Source organism: Schistocerca nitens, chromosome 1, assembly GCF_023898315.1.
Source record: "Schistocerca nitens isolate TAMUIC-IGC-003100 chromosome 1, iqSchNite1.1, whole genome shotgun sequence".
NCBI classification, from domain to species: Eukaryota; Metazoa; Arthropoda; class Insecta; order Orthoptera; family Acrididae; genus Schistocerca; species Schistocerca nitens.
Genome location: NC_064614.1, coordinates 922,519,252 through 922,541,607, shown reverse-complemented (window position 1 = coordinate 922,541,607; position 22,356 = coordinate 922,519,252). Strand labels below are relative to the sequence as shown.

General features: G+C 45.1%; 1 protein-coding gene across 1 annotated transcript in view; it reads right to left on the bottom strand.

Annotated features, from left to right (window-relative positions):
* LOC126192611 (eukaryotic initiation factor 4A-III) overlaps positions 1–22,356 on the bottom strand; it is a 61,986-nt gene that overhangs the window by 37,624 nt on the left and 2,006 nt on the right. Inside the window, exons 2-3 of the mRNA XM_049932616.1 lie at positions 18,796–18,998; positions 11,699–11,831 (exon numbers count right to left, since the gene is read on the bottom strand). Of these exons, the coding sequence (XP_049788573.1) occupies positions 11,699–11,831; positions 18,796–18,998 (336 nt within the window). The remainder of the gene's footprint in view (positions 1–11,698; positions 11,832–18,795; positions 18,999–22,356) is intronic.

Genomic DNA, 22,356 nt, shown 5'->3' with positions numbered 1-22,356 from the left:
CCGGAAAGGGAAAGACGGACGGCGACAGCTTGGAAGGAAGTGTTTAAATGGATTGGGTGATAATGGAGAGTTTCATGGAGAAGAATCATGAGTCCTCCATGTGCTGGAGTGCCTTCAACAGAGGGGAGATCATATCGGACGGACTGAAAATGAGGGAGAACAAAGCGGTCATGGGGACGCAGCTTTGTTTCCTGAAGACAGAAGATGACCGGCGAGTAGGATCGTAAGAGGATCGACAATTCATCCCGATTAGCTCGAATACCGCGGATATTCCAGTGGATAATGGACATAGGGTGAACAGAAAATGGAGGAATGTGACCAAGGGTGCTGTCAACTCAATGACTGCTCAGAGCTTGCGACCGACAGCATGGAATGGCATTCAGCCGAAGGCAGAAGATCCTGATCCATAGGTTGGTCAGGTCCTGCCACCAGCGATCGGCCGGTTGACCGGCCACCAGCAGTGCGCCTCGGCGACACAGAAGACGGCCGAGGGCGATTTCCGCCAGGTGGTGCTGTAGATGGGACACGCCTTGGCGGAGAAGGAGAGGAACTGGGTTTCTTTGTAGCCTTCTTGGAAGTATGATGTTTAGATGAAGGAGGAACCGATGGTTGGGAAGTTGCGGTACGTAAAAACTCTTCACGAGTATGCTCTTTTTTCGAAGTCTTGGTGTCTGACTTTTGGGCTCGAGATTTAGCAGAACCCGACGAAGGGTGAGCCATAGAGTGCGCAGGCGAAAGTGGTGAGGTTGAACGGGCGATCTTTGCGCTGGCCGATCTGACGACCGTGGCACTAAAGGTGAGGTCGCAAGTCTGCGTGGCCGCCTCCTTTGTTGGCCGAGGAGAAGCAAGGACAGTGCTGTATTTTCCTGTCTGAGGCACGGTGGGCTGTCGACTGGCGAATAATTTTCGAGCAGCAAAGGTCGACACCTTTTCCTTTACTCTAATTTCCTGGATGAGCTTTTCGTCCTTAAAAACGGGGCAATCTCTAGAGGAAGCAGCGTGGTCATCCATACAGTTGATGCAGCGAGGGGATGGAGATGGACAAGCACCCTCATGGGCATCCTTGCCACACGTAACACATTTGGCTGGATTGGAACAGGACTGGCTGGTGTGATTGAACCGCTGACACCGATAGCAACGCGTAGGGTTTGGTACGTAAGGGCGAATGGAAATTATCTCATAGCCTGCTTTGATTTTCGATGGGAGTTGAACTTTGTCAAATGTCAAGAAGACAGTGCGGGTTGGAATGATGTTCGTATCAACCCTTTTCATAACCCTATGAACAGCCGTTACGCCCTGGTCAGACAGGTAGTGCTGAATTTCTTCGTCAGACAATCCATCGAGGGAGCGTGTATAAACGACTCTACGCGAGGAATTTAAGGTACGGTGAGGTTCCACCCGGACAGGGAAAGTGTGTAGTAGTGAGGTACGCAGCAATTTTTGTGCCTGGAGGGCACTGACTGTTTCTAACAACAGGGTGCCATTCCGTAATCTGGAACAAGATTTTACAGGACCTGCAATTGCGTTGACACCTTTCTGAATAATGAAAGGGTTGACCGTGGGAAAGTCGTGACCTTCGTCAGACCGAGAAACAACAAGGAACTGTGGCAACGATGGAAGAACTGTCTGTGGCTGAGACTCGGTGAACTTACGTTTGTGAGCAGACATAGTGGAAGGTGAGGAAACCATTGCGGAAGAATCCCCCCATGACTACCGGCGTCTCCGATGGCGCGCTCCTCCCTTGTGGGGGCCCTCTCTGAGGGCACTCCCGCCTTAGGTGATTGTTCACACCTCAGGTCACACCTCCCGACAAACGGACGGAGGGACCAATCGGCACTTTCGGAAGGTATCAGCTTGGGTAATCACCCCTCCCTGGGCCTGGCCGTTACCAGGGGGTACGTACGTGTCCTACCTGTCTACCTGGGGCGGGGAATTACGCGTTACCCCGTCACCGGCTACGCATGGAAGTGCGTGGGTCGGCCTTCAGACACGCACAGGGAGGAAAAAAGGGAAAGGGAAAGGAAAGAAGAGGGGTCTCAAACGCCGCAGCGGAGAAAAGGGCAAAGAGAAGAGGGAAGTAAAAGAGGACAGAGGAAGGACGAAGACTTGCAAGTGTAGAAAGCAAGGAATTTGTAACAGTTTCGAGCGTCCGTCTCCGGACGTAGGCACAAACCATACTCCCAGAGGGGGAGAAATGGAAGGAAAGAGCCAGAGGTGAGGGGGGGGGGCGAAGATGGGGGGGGGGGGGGAAGGATGCGGAAAGGGAAGGTATGCAGCCCGGAAAGGAAGGAGGGCCACATTAGCTCGGGGTCCCGTGCTCGCTACACACGTGTCCACAAAAGAGTTGTGGACCCCCTGGGGGGGGCAGTGTATATCTTGTTGCATCAGTGTACATGGTGTACGAAATGAATCTCTTACCTTTCAAAGTGTCTGCATAGTTCTTGTCGTCCTGCTGTGTTAGGTTTCAGTGAAAAATTAATCTCTGTACCATGTTGAGGTTCTTATTGAATGTGTGCTAATAGGCACATCACCAAGTTGTTTACCAGGATGTAACTGAAAGGGCTGCATAGGATTTGCTGTCTTAACTGAGATGGAATCACTTCATAATTTGCCAAGGGAAGCGAGTTTGCCAAATATGTTTTCAATGTTCTCCACAAAGAACCTAGGTTGGGTAGAGAGTAAGGACCCTCACATTTTCGGATGTAACTAGAAACTGAGGGGATTAACTGTTTTCAAGTTGTTGGGTGACAGAGGAGGGAAATATCCTAGGGTAGTAATGATCATCACAGGATTGCAGTCTTTATGAAGAGAATGCCTATGCCTCACAGCCACTGGCTGGGAATTTTGGTTGTGTCACGATGTAAATATCCACCAAGACGCCACCTACTCCAAGTGAAGGCTCTCCTCACATGCGCCATGCAGCCAGAACAAAGGGTAATTGCTGTGATGGCTAGTGTTCTGACCTCTGGTGCTCCCCAAATGGACAGGCACCTAGTTCCTGGCATATGCAGGGAGGTGCCAGCTCAGGCAACAATAATGCAATCCCTGCATGGCCAGGGCACTACCACCATCATGGTTGGTTGGTTGGTTTGGGGGATCAAAGGGACCAGACTGCTACGGTCATCGGTCCCTTTTTCCAAAGACAAAGAACACCCACAGAGAATAAAAACGAGGAACAGAATAGAACACAGACGATACAGAACAAGAGAAACTGAGACAAAGACAAGACAAAACGAACTAAAACCACACAGAGTGTGACGGTGGTTGGCCGACCATAGAAATAAAAAAGGAAAAGCCAACCACTTAGAAACACGTTAAAAAATCAGTTTAAAAGCATAGGCCAAAGGCCAGAATCAACACAAAACAATAACATAAAATAGATACACTCAGATTAAATGATAAAAGCCCCCTGCCCGAATAAAACGTAAAACTAAGTCAGCCATTGCGGAGTCGTCTGTTAAAAGGGCAGGGAGCGTATCAGGCAGCCTAAATGCCTGCCTGACCACAGCTAAAAGGGGGCAGGCCATCAAAATGTGGGCCACCATCAAAGCCGCCCCACAGCGACATAGAGGAGGGTCTTCCCGGCGCAGTAAGTAACTGTGTGTCAGCCGGGAGTGGCCAATGCGGAGCCGGCAAAGAACTACTGAGTCCCTGCGAGTGGCTCACAGGGATGACCGCCACACAGCCGTCGTCTCCTTGACAGCACGGAGTTTATTGCGCGTCGTCAGTTCGCGCCATTCATCGGCCCATAGCGCCAAAATTTTGCGGCGGAAGACTGCCCGCAAGTTAGTCTCTGGGAGGCCAACATCAAGAGATGATGTACTCGTGGCCTCTTTCGCCAGACGGTCAACATTCTCATTCCCGGGGATCCCAACATGGCCTGGGGTCCAAACAAAGACAACAGAGCGGCCGCAACGGTCAAGAGTAGACAGGGACTACTGGATAGCCATCACCAGACGGGAACGAGGAAAACACTGGTCGAGAGCTCGTAAACTGCTCAGGGAATCGCTACAGATAACGAAGGATTCACCTGAGCAGGAGCGGATATACTCTAGGGCTCGAAAGATGGCGACCAGCTCAGCGGTGTAAACGCTGCAGCCAGCCGGCAAGGAACGTTGTTCGGAATGGTCCCCTAGAGTGAGCGCATAACCGACTCGACCAGCAACCATCGAGCCGTCGGTGCAAACAATGCCGGAGCCCTGATACGTGGCCAGGATGGAAGAAAAGCGGCGGCGGAAGGCCTCTGGAGGAACTGAGTCCTTCGAGCCCTGTGCCAAGTCTAGCCCAAGGCAAGGGCGAGGAACGCACCACGGGGGTGTACGCAGAGGTGCCCGGAAAGGAGGTGGAACAGGGACAAGCCCAAGCCCGGAGAGAAGCTCCTTGACGCGTACGGCGATCGGACAGCCCGACCGGGGCCGACGTTCTGGCAGATGGACGACTGACTGCGGGAACAGGACACGGTAATTGGGATGCCCGGGCAAGCTAAAAACATGGGCAGCATAAGCAGCCAGTAATTGTTGGCGTCGTAACCGCAGTGGAGGGACACCTGCCTCAACAAGGATGCTGTCCACAGGGTATCCCGCTGTGGAGAATTGGGTCCAGCACCCGTAACGCAGATGGGGATGCAGAGCCATAAGCCAGGCTCCCAAAATCCAGGCGGGACTGGATTAACGCCTGGTAGAGCCGTAACAGGGTAGAGCGGTCGGCGCCCCAGCGGGTGTGGCTCAAACATCGCAGAGCATTGAGATGCCGCCAACACGCCTGTTTGAGCTGCCGGATATGAGGCAGCCAAGTTAACCGGGCATCGAAAACCACCCCCAAAAACCTGTGGGTCTCCACCACAGCAAGCAGTTCGTCGGCAAGATAAAGCCGCGGCTCAGGATGGACTGTTCGGCGCCGGCAGAAATGCATAATGCGGGTCTTGGCTGCCGAAAACTGAAACCCATGCGCTACAGCCCAAGACTGCACCTTACGGATAGCGCCCTGTAGCTGACGTTCAACAGCTGCAATGCCAGTAGAGCTGTAGTAAAGGCAAAAGTCGTCAGCATACAGGGAAGCGGAGACAGAATTTCCCACGGCCGCAGCAAGCCCGTTAATGGCTATTAAAAACAGACAGACACTTAAAACAGAACCCTGTGGCACACCGTTCTCCAACCCTGTGGCACACTGTTCTCCTGGACGTGGGAGGAACTATACGAGGCCGCGACTTGCACGCGGAAGGTACGACACGACAGAAAATTGCGGATAAAAATCGGCAGAGGACCACGAAGACCCCATCCATGAAGCGTAGAAAGGATGTGATGACGCCATGTCGTATCGTACGCCTTTCGCATGTCGAAAAAGACAGCGACCAGGTGCTGACGGCGGGCAAAGGCAGTACGGATGGCCGACTCCAGGCTCACCAGATTGTCGGCGGCGGAGCGGCCTTTACGGAACCCACCCTGAGACGGAGCCAGAAGGCCCCGAGACTCCAGTACCCAATCCAAGCGCCGGCTCACCATTCGTTCAAGCAACTTGCAAAGAACGTTGGTGAGGCTAATGGGACGATAGCTGTCCACCTCCAGAGGGTTCTTTCCAGGTTTCAAAACGGGGACGACAATGCCTTCCCGCCATTGCGGCGGAAACTCACCCTCGACCCAAAGACGGTTGTAAAGATCGAGAAGGCGCCGCTGGCAGTCCACTGAAAGGTGTTTCAGCATCTGACAGTGGATGCCATCTGGCCCAGGAGCGGTATCAGGGCAAGCAGCTAGGGCACTGCGAAATTCCCACTCACTAAATGGAGCATTGTAAGATTCTGGGTGGTTGGTGCGAAACGAAAGGCTCCGACGTTCCATCCGCTCTTTAATGGAGCGGAAGGCCTGGGGGTAATTCGCAGAGGCGGAACTCATAGCAAAATGCTCTGCTAAGCGATTTGCAATGACGTCGGAGTCAGTACAAACTGCTCCATTCAGTGAGAGCGCAGGGACGCTGACAGGGGTCTGATAGCCGTAGACGCGTCGAATCTTGGCCCAGACCTGCGATGGAGTGACATGGAGGGCAATGGTGGATACATACCGCTCCCAGCACTCCTTCTTGCCTTGGCGGATAAGGAGGCGGGCCCGCGCACGCAGCCGTTTGAAGGTGATAAGGTGGTCGATGGAGGGATGTCGCTTGTGACGCTGGAGCGCCCGCCGGCGATCTTTAATCGCTTCAGCGATCTCAGGCGACCACCAAGGCACAGTCCGCCGCCGAGGGGACCCAGAGGAACGGGGAATGGCTGATTCGGCGGCAGTAACGATGCCGGTGGTGACCGATTGAACCACCGCATCAATGTCATCAGTAGAGAGAGGCTCAAAAGCGGCAGTGGAGGAGAACAAGTCCCAGTCAGCCTTATTCATAGCCCATCTGCTAGGGCGCCCAGAAGAGTGACGCTGTGGTAGTGACAAAAAGATCGGAAAGTGGTCACTACCACACAGGTCGTCATGCACACTCCATTGGACAGACGGTAAGAGGCTATGGCTACAGATTGAAAGGTCAATGGCGGAGTAGGTGCCATGCGCCACACTGAAGTGTGTGAAGGCACCATCATTTAACAGCGAGAGATCGAGCTGCGACAATAAATGCTCAACGATGGCGCCTCGACCTGTTGCCACTGACCCACCCCACAGAGGGTTATGGGCGTTGAAGTCGCCCAATAGCAAGAAAGGTGGCGGCAATTGGGCGACCAGTGCAGCCAGGACATGCTGCGAGACATCACCATCCGGTGGAATGTAAAGACTGCAGACGGTAACAGCCTGTGGCGTCCACACGCGTACAGCGACAGCCTCTAAAGGTGTCTGGAGAGGGACAGACTCGCTGTGCAGAGTGTGAAGGACATATATGCAGACGCCACCAGACACCCTTTCATAAGCTGCTCGGTTCTTATAATAACCCCGATAGCCACGGAGGGCGGGGGTTCGCATTGCTGGAAACCAAGTTTCCTGGAGAGCAATGCAGAAGAAAGGGTGAAGGCTGATAAGTTGGTGGAGCTCAGCTAGATGGTGGAAGAAACCGCTGCAGTTCCACTGGAGGATGGTATTGGCCATGGATGGGAAAGGCGTGAAGGGACTGGGGAGGCAGATTACGCCTCCGGGGCCCCTGCTGCTACTGAATCACCACCTGCACTACGGCCATCCATTGCGTCCGAGGGACTGGCGAGATCCAGGTCCTCAGCGGATGCCAGAATCTCCACCTCTTCATCGGACACAGAGGGAGAAGGTTGCGGTGGGACAGGTGCCACCGCAATTTCAGGATTCTTGGGAGCCTTTTTCTTTGACTGCTTTGCTCGCTGTGCCTTTGGTGGTTCTGGCTGGGAGGGCGTCACTGGGTCAGTCTCAGGGACTGAAGACGACCGCGACGCCCTACGACCAGCGACCGGTGGTTGTTTGGCAAACTTGCAGGTGTCCGCTTTGGCACTGGGCAAAGCCTGGGATGGGAGGGCCCCTAGGGACCCCTTCTGGGCGAGAGGAGCCGAAGAAGGCCCACGCTTCTCCGGCTGTGAAGGGGGAACAGATGTCCCCGGTGGTTGGGGTGGTGTTGCTCCTGAAGTAGATGGAGCAGGAGGAACAGGGAGTGAAGTGCCCCCCACAACCAAGGGGGCCGGTGAAGGCTGACAGAGCTGAGTCCGAACTGTTGGGGGCGACACTGAAGAGGTTCGAACAGGTGTTGCAGCAGCAGCATAGGTGGACGGCATGGGCACAGGATGTAGCCGCTCAAACTTCCGCCTTGCCTCGGTGTAGGTCAGGCGGTCCAGGGTCTTATATTCCATTATCCTCCTTTCCTTCTGGAAGATCCGACAGTCCGGCGAGCAGGGGGAATGGTGTTCTCCGCAGTTAACACAGATAGGAGGCGGGGCACATGGAGTATCAGGATGCGAAGGACGTCCACAATCCCGACACGTGATGCTGGAAGTACAGCGAGATGACATGTGCCCGAACTTCCAGCATTTAAAACACCGCATCGGAGGAGGGATATATGGCTTCACATCACAACGGTAAACCATCACCTTAACCTTTTCGGGTAATACATCACCTCAAACCTCAGGGACTTTCTTTTCAAATTGGTCTTACTTGGTTCTGTCAATTTTTTTTTATATAACTTCCCCCTCATCTCTGCCTCTTCTTCTTGTATACTACTGTCTTCAAGTTTGCTTCCCTTAGATAGATATTCTATATATTCCTTCCACCTTTCGGAGGCTCTATTTCCTTTCTTTTGATTCATTTGCTACATTTTTATACTTCCTCCTTTTGTCAAATAGGTTCAATATCTTCTGAGCTATTCAGGGATTTCTAGCAGGCCTTATCATTCAAACTATGTGATGCTCTGTTGCCTTCACTATTTCATCTCTTAAAGCTATCCATTCCTCATCTACTGTATTGCTTTCCACTGTTTCAGTCCTACTTTGTCCAACGATCTCTCTCAACTCTCATCATCCTCTGGTTTCTTTAATTTACCCAGATCCGATCCCCTTAATTTCCTCAGTTTTAATCTGCAGCTCATAACCAATAAATTATGGTCAATGAAATTGTTAGTTTAAATCACTATAAAAATTTAATTTAAAAAAAAAAAATACACCTTAACATGTTTTGGCCGCAGCCATCATTAGAATCTGTCAGAAACAGAAAGAGTGAGAAATAATATTTCTAAAATAATTACAAACACATTGCTTGCAAATGAAATTAAGATACACAACATTTTAAAAAAACTTGATACACTGTATCTCATCAGTGTCATGCTGCAGAACTACTACTTCTCATTTGTTCTAGTAATCTGGAAGATTCTGATGATGGCTGTGGCTGAAACATGTTAAGATATTCTGGGGAAAAAAAAAAAAAAAAAGTTATAATAGTGATCAAGATGGAAAATCAATTGCACTGACTACTGATAATGACTGCGGACTCATACAATGATTTTATGTTGTTTATAAACAATATTTTATGATCCAAGTCCACATCAGCCCCTGGAAATGTCTTACAGCCTTAAATCTCTCACCATTATAAAACTGATCTGAAACTTTCCATTTTCCCAGGTCTCTTGTACATATTCAACAACCTTTTGTGATTCTTAAACTGAGTGTTAGTGAAGATCAAATTATGCTTGGTGCAAAATTCTACCAGGTGGCTCTCTCTTCGATTCTTTTCCCTCATTCCATGTACACCTACTATTTTTTCCTTCTCTTCCATTTCCTACTATCAAATTCCAGCCTCCTCCTTCTTCTTGGTGCCATACACTTGTAATGTGTCGGCTACTCACAGGCGGCGTTTCCTTGCTTCTTGACATAGCTCTTCGAAATTGTTGATGGCAGTTCATGTCTTGATATTCTGTGACCATGACTGCTTCCTTCTACCTGGTGGGGCTTTCCTTCTACTCTGCCTTCTAGAAATAATTGCAAAAGTTCATATTTCTTTCCTCTCATGTGCCCATTAGTTCTCTACCCCCTCCAGCACTACGCAGGACTTCAGCATTGCTCACTTTCTCAATACATGGTATTTTTTGTAATTGATGCAAGAACCACATTTCTGTTGCTTCTAATCTCTTTACAGAATCTGCTTTAACTGACCAAGTTTCCACTCCATATACAGGACAAGGATAACATAGCATTGTACCACCCTTATTCTCAGATGGAGTGGCATGTCCATGTATATCAGCACCTACTGTGCATATTCCAACCACCCATCAAAATTAAATTTTCTTCTCTTAACTATTTAAATAATTTCTTCTACCTCATCACACATTCTTTGAACCTCCTTATGATTTGCGGCACTAGCTGGCATATAAACTTGAAGGTGTTGGCTTTGTGTCTATCACGGCTGTAACAACGCGCATATTATCCTGCTCATAGTAACTTACCTGTTTTCCTATTTTCTTTCATTTTTAGACCTACTCCTGCATTATCACTATTAGATTTTGTGTTGATAAATCTATATTGACGCGACCAGAAGTGCTGTTCTTCCTGCCACCACACATCACTAACTTCCACTGTATCTAATTTCAACCTACAGATTTCCTTTTTTAAATTCTCTTAACTTACCTACCCTTACGGGCTCTAACATTCCATTCGCACGGGTTTCAACAAAGAAGACTAACTTCACTTTAGACAGAGTATGCCACACAAGGCAATGTATACAACATGAAACAAGCAGAAATATTAATACACATAACAAAATCCTGCTTGGAGGTTTTTGCCGACTAAGTGTATCTGTGACCAATTACGCACAGCTTTTGTGTGTCTACTGATAGCATAAAACTGGAGCTGCACAGATACACCACTGCTGCTGAGGAGCCATATGTCTGTTTAAATAGTTCAAATGGCCCTGAGCACTATGGGACTTCACTTCTGAGGTCATCAGTCCCCTAGAACAGGGGCGGGCAGGAATCCTGCACGTGTGCGGTGCACTTGCACGCGTGCAGTTAACAGGTGTTCTGTGTGCACACAGGGGCAAGCTGGCCACCCGCTTACCTCCCCTCCCCACCATACCTTCTGTCCACTCCTTCCTCTGTAATGAGTTTTGTTTTTCCAGCTTGCGTTATTGAATGATGGAATAAGGTTGGCAGGAGTGCTTGAAATAAATCATGGTTTGAAAGAGTACCTATTAACTACGATATGTTTTATTTAATTATCACAGGTGGAGTTTACAATACGTTTAATATCTGGAGCAAAATTTCTGCATACAGACAAACGCAAACAGTTACGTAAATTTTCATCACTTATGTTTGCTCTTAACCGAGGCTTATTAATTCAGCAAATAGTTTTCCAGCTCTCACTATATTAAGCGCAATTTTATAGCTTGCACGTACCGCTGGGCTATTATTGTCGTCGTCCTGAAAAATTGAAAACAGTGCTCCATAAAATGTTAAATCAGTTAGATGAGAGACATGACGAGAGAAAGTCGCAGATCTCTTGTGACAACGGCAACCAGGACAGATGCATCTAATATCGTCAGGTCGCTCTTCTTAAGCTCAGTCAATTTCCCCATCCGCTCAGAATCGGACAATAAATTGTACTCGTCCTTGTGAAATTTATTATAATGGCCCTCAATACTAAACTTCCGCTGACCAGCGAGAATACTGCCACATATTAAACATTTCGAATTTTCACGTTTTTGCACAAAGAAAAAATGATTCTCCCATTACTTTTTAAGAGATAGCAAATCTCCACATCTCCGTTTCCTTGATTCACTCTGCATTTTCAGGTTCTTGAAATACAACGTTCACTACGTAGTGGTCGCTTCGCATCAACGTCCGCGGCTTAGCCTTGTACTACACTGCCGCAACCTGCCGGCTGTCGCCACTGCCCCAGTCGATGATTGCACGCGAGCAGCAAACGTGCAGCGCTGTGCACTCACGAGCCGCGTGCAACGTTTGCCCGCCCCTGCCCTAGAACTACTTAAACCTAACTAACCTAATGACATCACACACATCCATGCCCGAGGCAGGATTCGAACCTGCGACCGTACCGGTAGTGTGGTTCCAGACTGTAGCGCCTAGAGCCGCTTGGCCACACCAGCCGGCCCATCTGTCTGTCTCAACCCATCTAAATAGGATGGGGGGGGGGAGGAGGAGGAGGAGAGAGAAGGGGGCATGACAACACAATTAAATAATTGTCCACTATTTTGCTATGCATCATTTTTACACTCAAGAAACACTTCTCAACAGCTGAAACAAGCGGTTATCAACTTACCAAATACTCGTCCTGGTGTACCGGAAACAACATGTTGACCATAATCCAACTTTCTTATGTCCTCACCTAAATTAGTACCACCAATGCATGCATGACACTGGACATTCATGAAGTCACCCAACGCCAAAATAACCTGCAAATATTAAACAACATAAGACTATTTTTTCAATGCAAGTCACTCAACACAATAGTTTGGAACATAACTAAGCATTAATAATGTTATAAACTTGTATCCACATAAAATAAACATACATAAACACAAATGGCAGACTACACAAATACTTTCTTTTCCTTCTTTGTTGCCTTCAATATTCTTAACAATTTACCTTTTTAAATGTCTACCTAGTTAATTAGTTATGCTCATTCCTTCCCTAATTTGCATTACACTAAAAACATTTTAACATTGTTATCATCAATATGCTTCACAAAAATTAAAGCTCTTTTCAACAACACAACAATGAGCACACACTTTGCGGCATAAAAGTTTTAGCCACAGAGCGAAAATGTACATCTTATGGCAAATTTAGAAAAATAATAACTTTTTATTGTACAACTCCACAAAGTTGAGTGACAGCTCAAAAGATTGCTAATACAGTGTAGAATGTTAATGTAATATGAAAAACTGATGATATTTAAATCTGGAATGTCATTGACTGGAGTAGAATTGTCTTCAGTGACCAGTCCCACTTCAAACTGAGCTCCAAAGACCAGTGGAGACGGGTCTGAGATGTCTCGAACAGCAGTGGCTTACCAAAATGACTCATGTGCCACATGGCCAGGCAATTTGGAGTGATCGTCTGCAGGTGTCATTTCTTTTCATAGCAGGACCCCTTTGGTTGTTACCTGTGGCACCCTTGCAGCACAGAGGTACATCAATGATATTCCATGTCCTGTCTCGTTGCCCTTCGTGACAAGGCATCCTGGCCTTACATTTCGACAAGATGATGTTCTCCTGCACACGACATGAGTTTCTACTGCTTGTCTTTGTGCTTACCAGTCACTACCTTGGCCAGCAAGGTCCACCAAATCTCTACCCAACTGAGAATATTTGAAGAATTATGGGCAGCCCCCCCAACCAGCTCAGGATTTTGATGATCCAATGTGCCGATTGAATCAAGTTTGGCACAATATTCTTCTGGAGGACACCCAACAACTCTTTATCAATTAATGCCAAGCCAAACAATTGCTTGCATAAGCGCCAGAGGCGGAACAATGTGTTACTGACTTGCTCTTCAATAAATCATTCAGTTTTTTTGAAATTGTAATCATTTGTTTCTCTGTACATGCACATCATGTATCCTGATTTCCACCCCATTCAGTTAATTCCTCTATGATGTGTCTATATTTCGTCGGAGTGTATTTATGCTCCTAAGAATAATTATTGTATTTATAGATTGCGGCAGAAGCAATAACTGCAGAAAATTTATAAACACACAGCAGTACATGTGCTGGGAAGATGTGTCATTCGACATGTACAACTCATATATAAACTGAAAAACTTTCAAATGGTAATGCAAAATATGGTTTCAACACCTTATAAATGTGGTCAATGTGACCAAATAACTGGCAAAAGAGGGTTGTGAGCATCCTCTGCTAGTGAGTGGCGCAGATACACATTTGCTAGCCAGCAGCAGCAGCAGCATGGTATGTGTCAAGGAGGTGTTCAGAGATGAGCATTGTAACTGCCATGCTGTTGGATGCTATGGTGTGAGGCTTATAATCATTTGATTTCGTAGAGACTTATTTTATGCAGACAGTGTTGGACTTTAAAATTCTTTGATGAAGTTCGGACTAGTATGATCGAGGACTGATCAGTTGTGCATCGAACAATACCTCTCTAGACCATATATGTGACTTGCAGTGTGCTGTTGCATTTTGAGAATACAATAAATTCAATGAACTTTGATAAACTGTCTAACTTGGAAAGAGGCCCTGTCTGTTTCCTTCTTGATATGGACTGTTGCTTAGAGATTTGATGAATTTGCTTATTTTCCAGTGAATGTAAAGAATAAGCAACTGATTCCTACATCTACATTTATACTCCGCAAGCCACCCAACGGTGTGTGGCGGAGGGCACTTTACGTGCCACTGTCATTACCTCCCTTTTCTGTTCCAGTCGCGTATGGTTCGCGGGAAGAACGACTGTCTGAAAGCCTCCGTGCATGCTCGAATCTCTCTAATTTCACATTCGTGATCTCCTCGGGAGGTTTAAGTAGGGGGAAGTAATATATTCAATACCTCATCCAGAAACGCACCCTCTCGAAACCTGGCAAGCCAGCTACTCTGCGATGCAGAGCGCCTCTCTTGCAGAGTCTGCCACTTGAGTTTGCTAAACATCTCCGTAACGCTATCACGGTTACCAAATAACCCTGTGACGAAATGCGCCGCTCTTCCTTGGATCTTCTCTATCTCCTCCGTCAACCCGATCTAGTACGGATCCCACACTGATGAGCAATACTGAGGTATAGGTCGAACGAGTGTTTTGTAAGCCACCTCCTTTGTTGATGGGACTACATTTTCTAAGGACTCTCCCAATGAATCTCAACCTGGTACCTGCCTCACCAACAATCAATTCTATATGATCATTCCACTTCAAATCGTTCCGCACGCGTACTCCCAGGTATTTTACAGAAGTAACTGCTACCAGTGTTTGTTCCGCTATCATATAATCATACAATAAAGGATCCTTCTTTCTATGTATTCGCAATACATTACATTTGTCTATGTCAAGGGTCAGTTGCCACTCCCTGCACCAAGTGCCTATCCGCTGCAGATCTTCCTGCATTTTGCTACAATTTTCTAATGCTGCAACTTCTCTGTATACTACAACATCATCCGCGAAAAGCCGCATGGAACTTCCGACACCATCTACTAGGTCATTTATATATATTGTGAAAAGCAATGGTCCCATAACACTCCCCTGTGGCACACCAGAGGTTACTTTAACGTCTGTAGACGTCTCTCCATTGATAACAACATGCTGTGTTCTGTTTGCTAAAAACTCTTCAATCCAGCCACACAGCTGGTCTGATATTCCGTAGGCACTTACTTTGTTTATCAGGCGACAGTGCGGAACTGTACCTAACGCCTTCCGGAAGTCAAGGAAAATAGCATCTACCTGGGAGCCAGTATCTAATATTTTCTGGGTCTCATGAACAAATAAAGCGAGTTGGGTCTCACACGATCGCTGTTTCCAGAACCCATGTTGATTCCTACAGAGTAGATTCTGGGTTTCCAAAAACGACATGATACTCGAGCAAAAAACATGTTCTAAAATTCTACAACAGATCGACATCAGAGATATAGGTCTATAGTTTTGCGCATCTGCTCGACGACCCTTCTTGAAGACTGGGACTACCTGTGCTCTTTTCCAATCATTTGGAACCTTCCGTTCCTCTAGAGACTTGCGGTACACGGCTGTTAGAAGGGAGGCAAGTTCTTTCGCGTACTCTGTGTAGAATCGAATTGGTATCCCGTCAGGTCCAGTGGACTTTCCTCTGTTGAGTGATTCCAGTTGCTTTTCTATTCATTGGACACTTATTTCGATGTTAGCCATTTTTTCGTTTGTGCGAGGATTTAGAGAAGGAACTGCAGTGCGGTCTTCCTCTGTGAAACAGCTTTGGAAAAAGGTGTTTAGTATTTCAGCTTTACGCGTGTCATCCTCTGTTTCAATGCCATCATCATCCCGGAGTGTCTGGATATGCTGTTTCGAGCCACTTACCGATTTAACGTAAGACCAGAACTTCCTAGGATTTTCTGTCAAGTTGGTACATAGAATTTTACTTTCGAATTCACTGAACGCTTCACGCATAGCCCTCCTTACGCTAACTTTGACATCGTTTAGCTTCTGTTTGTCTGAGAGGTTTTGGCTGCGTTTACACTTGGAGTGAAGCTCTCTTTGCTTTCGCAGTAGTTTCCTAACTTTGTTGTTGAACCACGGTGGGTTTTTCCCGTCCCTCACAGTTTTACTCGGCATGTACGTGTCTAAAACGCATTTTACGATTGCCTCTGTAGGAATGCAGAATAGTGCGGAAACAGACTTCCCGACTGTCTCACTGAATATTTCATTCAGTTACCTTAGGTAGCATAATGTAGCAGCTGTTTCCAAGCTTGTAAAAGTTTCATCGAGCCACATTACTTGACAGTGACACAGCATCTGAAAGTTACCTCTGTCCTTAAGTTTTGTACACCAATGTATAATCTGCAACTTGCTCTACCACAGAAGGTACTGTTTACAGAATTATTATTATGCAAGTGGTAGCCTGAGCAAATTGAAACACCAATTTCCCATTAATATAAACATTGTAATGACATGGGACGTATTAGCAGATAATAACCTGGAAAAAAAATTGAACACACATTACCATGCGGAACTTCTGCTCCATACCAAGGAATGTCTGTTAAGTGACAGTACCATACCTGGATATTGCTAAATGTTTACAGTTTAGAAGCTTTACCTTAGAGAGAGAGAGAGAGAGAGAGAGAGAGAGAGAGAGAGAAACATTGAACAATCCAAGCATAACAGCTGCAACACTGAGCAAAGGAGAAAACCAATGGCATTGTGGTCAAGTGGTCACCATGTTTGACTGTGAAGTGGGTGAGCTGTGTCCAAGCTCTGTCGTGTGGGTTTTTTTTTTTTTTTCAAATTTGTGTCTGTGTCATCATGTAACATCTGTTTGTAATCTGCAACCGTGAGGTGTAAAGAAGGGACCTACAACGAAAGTTGATTCTGCACAATTATTCTATTAGGAGCCAAAAGAAAGCGGCTATCGAACGGGAACAGCAAATGTTTGATGACAATGCGACAAGTCAACAGAATCCTCCACTGGAAAACACGTCTGGTGTGTCATACACGCCATTAGCGACAGTACATGTGTTATATGGTAGGAATCTCTTTATCAACGCACCTAATTTGTATGACTGGTAAGTGAGTGAGATATGCCTCCGCACCCGATTTAGGTGTTCGTATGAATGTGAATAAGATGACTAACAGGAACTGATGAAAACAACAGTTCATCACATACGCTACCAAAAAATGAATGCAACAGTTTCACAATCACACAGTTTCTCTGTGCTCTGTCAAAATATAATTTTTGAAGTTGTGTTCAAGTTTGGAAGGTTTGACTCTTAAATTTCTTTGTTGTAACTTAGTTCACATCCGTTTATTTGTTGTTTTCATTTCTGTGAAACATCTATGTTGTTTCTCATCTGCTCTCCCCATTCATCACATTTACTTGTGATGGTAATGTATTCTTACCATATGGCATATATTCTACACCTAATGTATAGTATGACAACTACCAAGACTACAGAAACAGAACAGTCATTTCAATGACAGGATGGACAGTTCATAAAGTTGTGAGAAAAGAAAATAAAAATAAATGGTGCGAGGTTTAGAACCCGGTTTGTCCGTTTCGCAGTCTGATGCCGTGACCTATTAGCCACTGGTCTTATGAATTACTCAATTTTGCACTTGCTGATCTTTGACCATTCACTGTTTCTACTCTCTCTCTCTCTCTCTCTGTATGCCTTCTTCCTTTTTCCACACTTCATCTGTGTTCAATTTTTGATGGGCCATCTTATCACTAAATATGAGGGAGGTGCGATGGGGAGGTTCCCTTGTAAGATGTGTTGTTATGATTTGTTATCAGGTAATAAGCACACGGGGCAAAATATTTGTCAACCACTTAAAAGAGCATACTGGTCACTTCGGAGTGCTATAGATGTGAGTGGAACTAGTACCAGGCCGTCATGTGACCATTCACTGGTGATGTCAGTCGTGGCAGTGGGGACATGAAGATACCACAAATGGCAGAAAGGAGACGTTGTGTTTGGACATGCCCATGGCGACACCACGGAAAACACTGCCCAATTCATTCACATATTAATGTAGACTGTCCAAGTTGTCCACAACGAACAGTTTACCACTTGTGGCCACAAAACACAGTGGAAGGACAGTAGTGTTAAGAAATCCTCATCACCAGGCACCAGATACAAGTCATTCTTATCAATGACAACTGGTTTTAAAACAGACACGAAACATTGCTGTCACTGGATCCAGGTCCATTTCAATCAATTTCTGAGAAAACATTGCAAAGGAAACTGTTTGCAATAGACATTTGGAGTCTGGTATCTTGCCAAAGGCCGTTATCACAGCAAAAATGGTTCAAATGGTTCTGAGCACTATGGGACTCAACATCTGTGGTCATAAGTCCCCTAGAACTTAGAACTACTTAAACCTAACTAACCTAAGGACATCACACACATCCATGCCCAAGGCAGGATTCGAACCTGCGACCGTAGCAGTCGCGCGGTTCCGGACTGCGCGCCTAGAACCGCTAGACCACTGCGGCCGGCGTTATCACAGCAACACAAACAATGCACACAGAACAAATACCACAGAAAATCAACAGCTGCTAACTGGAGAGATGCAGTGTGATCCAGTGTGTCACACTTTTGCCTACTTTCAAATAATACAACACAATGAATGCACCAATGGCCCAATGAATCATTTAAAACACAATGTAGGGAGCAACACGACTTGAGCCACTCACTCTCGTCACCAAGAACGTTAACCATGCTGTCCATTTCACCATTTCAACATTATTATTGCCCTTCCTTCTACAATTCCAGCAGGAGCATGCTGCAGACAGTACCACCTTTCAAGATGATAACCCCCATACTCAGAGATGCATTAACAAATTCTCAGGCACACTATAACATCTGGACTGACGTTTTAAATCACCAAACCTTAATCCCAAAGAAAATGTCTGGGATCATTTCAAACAGTGGGTGAAACACAGCAATCAGCACTTCTGTAATTTGGTAATTCTATTGGCTTTTTGTCCAGCGCAGTTTTAACTGAAGACTGCGTCTGAAGTGACAAGAAAATTTCAGAACAGAGCATCAGGGCTATAGTAGATGTCAAATATTTCTGTCTCACAGCAACGGCTCTGAATACTATGAGAAACACTGGACTACTTTGCCCAAGCTGACATATTATCAAAATTAATATTTTGCAATATGAAATACTTCATACTAAGATACCAATACACCTACATACCATCAACTTTAACAAGATAGATGCAGTAGATTACCTTTTGTATCTGTGTTGCAAGTTCTCGTGTAGGCGATAGGCAGAGGACTTGGCTCTCTCGCACAGCTGTATCTAATGACTGAAGTATGGCAATGGAAAATGTAGCAGTTTTCCCAGTACCAGACTGTGCTTGTGCAATTACATCACGACCCTTCACTATCGGCTTGATAGCACGCTGCTGAATGGCTGATGGTTTTTCAAATCCTGTATACAACATACACCATCAGAATATTACAGACAAGAATGAAAAAGTTTAAATTAAAATCACAATATATTCTGTGAACTTCATGTTACTGCCTTATTTAATTTTATCTTGTATGCCATTTCAAATGATTGAAACATACCACACTGTACAACACTACTCCCAGCTTTCAGCAATCAGAGGCTGCTTCTTTCACAACAGAACATGGATTGGATGGGCAGCCATTCACTTTTTTTGGTTAATGTATTGGCTGGTTCATGTTTCTCTTTGTATATTTATAAAAAAAAAAGTTTTATTTTTGGTAGATTTGAAAAACTGTTGTCAGTCATCTTAACTGGAAGTCATCAACAGCCACATAGGCCTAAATTACTTCTGCATAGCACATTAATACTTGGCCAGAAACAAACACTGTGGTGTATGCGAGATTGATAGTAAAAAAACCACACATTCAAATAAAGATTATTTACCAGATACTCCATAAACAGAGATCAGCAGTTTTAGAATGACTGTACACCATCTATTCATAATGATACTGATCTTACATGTAAAACTGTTGACCATGCTGTGAACCTAGACCACTGCCTTACAGCCAGTGCTCTACCACCAATACATTTCAAGCACACCCCATCGGCTGCGTAAAAGCTTCACTTGCTATGCGCTCTTGCCTGTCCCTTCCAAGTAACAGATGCTCTTCCACAGTGATGCGAGACTAGCACTTCCAAGTGAAATGATACGCCAAGGCTAGATAGTTTTACAGACAACATATTATACAGCTGTTGCATAGCATGTAAATGTATAGCACCTGTACACATTGGAGGGGTATTTGAAAAGTCTGTTTAAGGCCCAAGTGGCACAAGCCCTAGAAACATCAAGGGAGTTTTGTAAAAGTTGATGTAGTGTTAATCTGTTCTATACAATATTTCACCATAACTATTCTGCCTTGTAAAGTTTATTATATATTTTATGTATATATAGGTATCTTGAAAAATGTCACTTGACTGATACCGGTTGTATTAAACGTACATCATAAAATCTTTGGTGATTGCAAGAAGCATTTCTTTAAATTTACTTATATAGTTATTTTGCTGAAAAGAGACAGTAATAATAACAAAGATAAATTTTGGAAATACGGAAGCGTCCGATCCCACCTGTCTGCTTTGACCCATGACGTCACAAATATGGCGGAAACAAAAACAAACACACACACACTTTCCACAAGAAGCCTAATGACACTAACGGGACAAGCGCGGGAAATGGGGTGTTTTGGGTGGGGGGCAAACTAAATATAAACAAATTTAGACGCCTTGCGTAGCTACAACGTGTAAGTGAAGACAGCCATGCATGAATACCCACCCACCTCCCCAGGGGTCGTAACCCCTGCAACCCATAGAAGATAAAGATGCTTCAGTAGCTGATTAGTGTTTTTTGTCTTAAAAAAAAAAATCTCACGGGATAGAACGAACAGATCAGAAAGATAAATATAATAAACTAAAACAGAAATTGGAGGAAACAGATAATTAAAATAAGTAATAAGTGTTTTAAAATTAAAAAAAAAAAAAATCTCACGAGATAGAACGAACAGATCAGAAAAGTAAATAAAATAAGGTAAAACAGAACTGGAGACAGCCACACTCAAACCAAACTCCACACCGTCATGACGTCACACATGACAACACCCTTACGTCACGGGTCAAAGCCGACGCGTGGGATCGGACGCTTCTGTCAACCCTAAATTTTTTTATCTATCTTGCAGGCTTAATTACAGAAATTCACATGATAAAATTAATTTGAGCCAATTACATGGCCCGAATAAGTACACAGAATTACATAAAAACAAACTGTTTTATCATTAATTCTTATATTGACAAGACAGAGTTCAACACATACATGTGTCGCCCCAACAAGACAATCACAATGGATAAAAGATTAAAATAACGCAAAATCCCCAAGATTGGCAAAGTTTTGCAGAAGTTCGAAATAAAGCACGTACTTCAATGCGAGATGCTTTTAATAATTTCCACAACGAAACACTGTCTCAGAATCTGGCAGAAAACCCAAAGAGATTTTGGTCATACACAAAGCACACCGGTGGCAAGACACAATCAATACCTTCACTGCGCGATAACAATGGCGAAGTCGCTGACGACAGTGCCACTAAAGCACAGTTATTAAACACGATTTTTGTTGTAATGGGATATCCTCAAGAAATTTCAATCACCCGTTTTCTCCTCCAATTGCAAAAACATTCTGTAGGCACCCACCTACATAGGGAGAAATGATCATCACGGTAAAATAAGATAAATCGGGACTCACACAGAAAACTTTATGTGCTCATTTTTCCCGTGTGCTGTTCAACAGTGGAACGGTAGAGGGTCAGCTTGAACATGGTTCACTGAAACGTCTGCTAGGCACTTTACTGCGAATAGCAGAGTAATTACATAGATGTAGATGTGAATATAGGGTGCTGACTTCTTCAAGTATCTGAACAATCAATAATTTTGAAAACCATTGATGAGCTCGACACAAACAATAGGGGCATCAAACTGGGGAGAACATACCCTATCTGTAAATACATTTACAAATCAAAACCCATTTCCTCAAACTGAAAGTATGACACTAGTACACTTTACTGAGCTCTACAGTACAGAACACCTTAAAACATCTGAACATGGTCAGGTAGGGGCAACTCAAGAGACTTGAAATAAAGGACAGAAAGGCTCTTAGAAAAATCTTGAGCCCCACCAAAGAAGATGGTGTATACAGAATTAAGACACAACCAGGAATTTCATCAACATCAGGACCACATTAAAAGAGTAATGGGGGAAGAAGAGGCTAATCCTTTAGTCATGTTGCAAGATAGTAAAGTGGAGACTTGTGGAAGAAACACAAGCATTGTCTCTAGAAGGAAGCAGTTAATGCAAAGTGGGCAATAATAGTTAGGAAACACCTTGAGAAATTATAAATTGACTGCAATAATATTCGCAACAAATATCAATACAAAGTTATTATCAGAACAAGATATTCTCCAGGCACTAACAATAGTAAAGGTGCATCTGAAAATTTGAGTTAAATGGGCTAATGGATGGAAAAAACTTCCATAGCACCAGGATGAGAGAGTACAGGACTTACAACAAAGCTCACCAGAATTAAGAACTACATGGTCTGGTATGAGCTCCAATGGGATAAACAAAACAATAAACAACAGTAAGTCCTTTTCTATCATTTGTTCACACTTTTTCATGTTTGAAGAAGAGATATAAATCAATCTTATTATAAAATATATACACTTGAATCACTCTTCCAAGATCTTGGTTGTTGTGACAATTGACTTGTAGTGTAGACCAAGCTCTAGATTAAGTG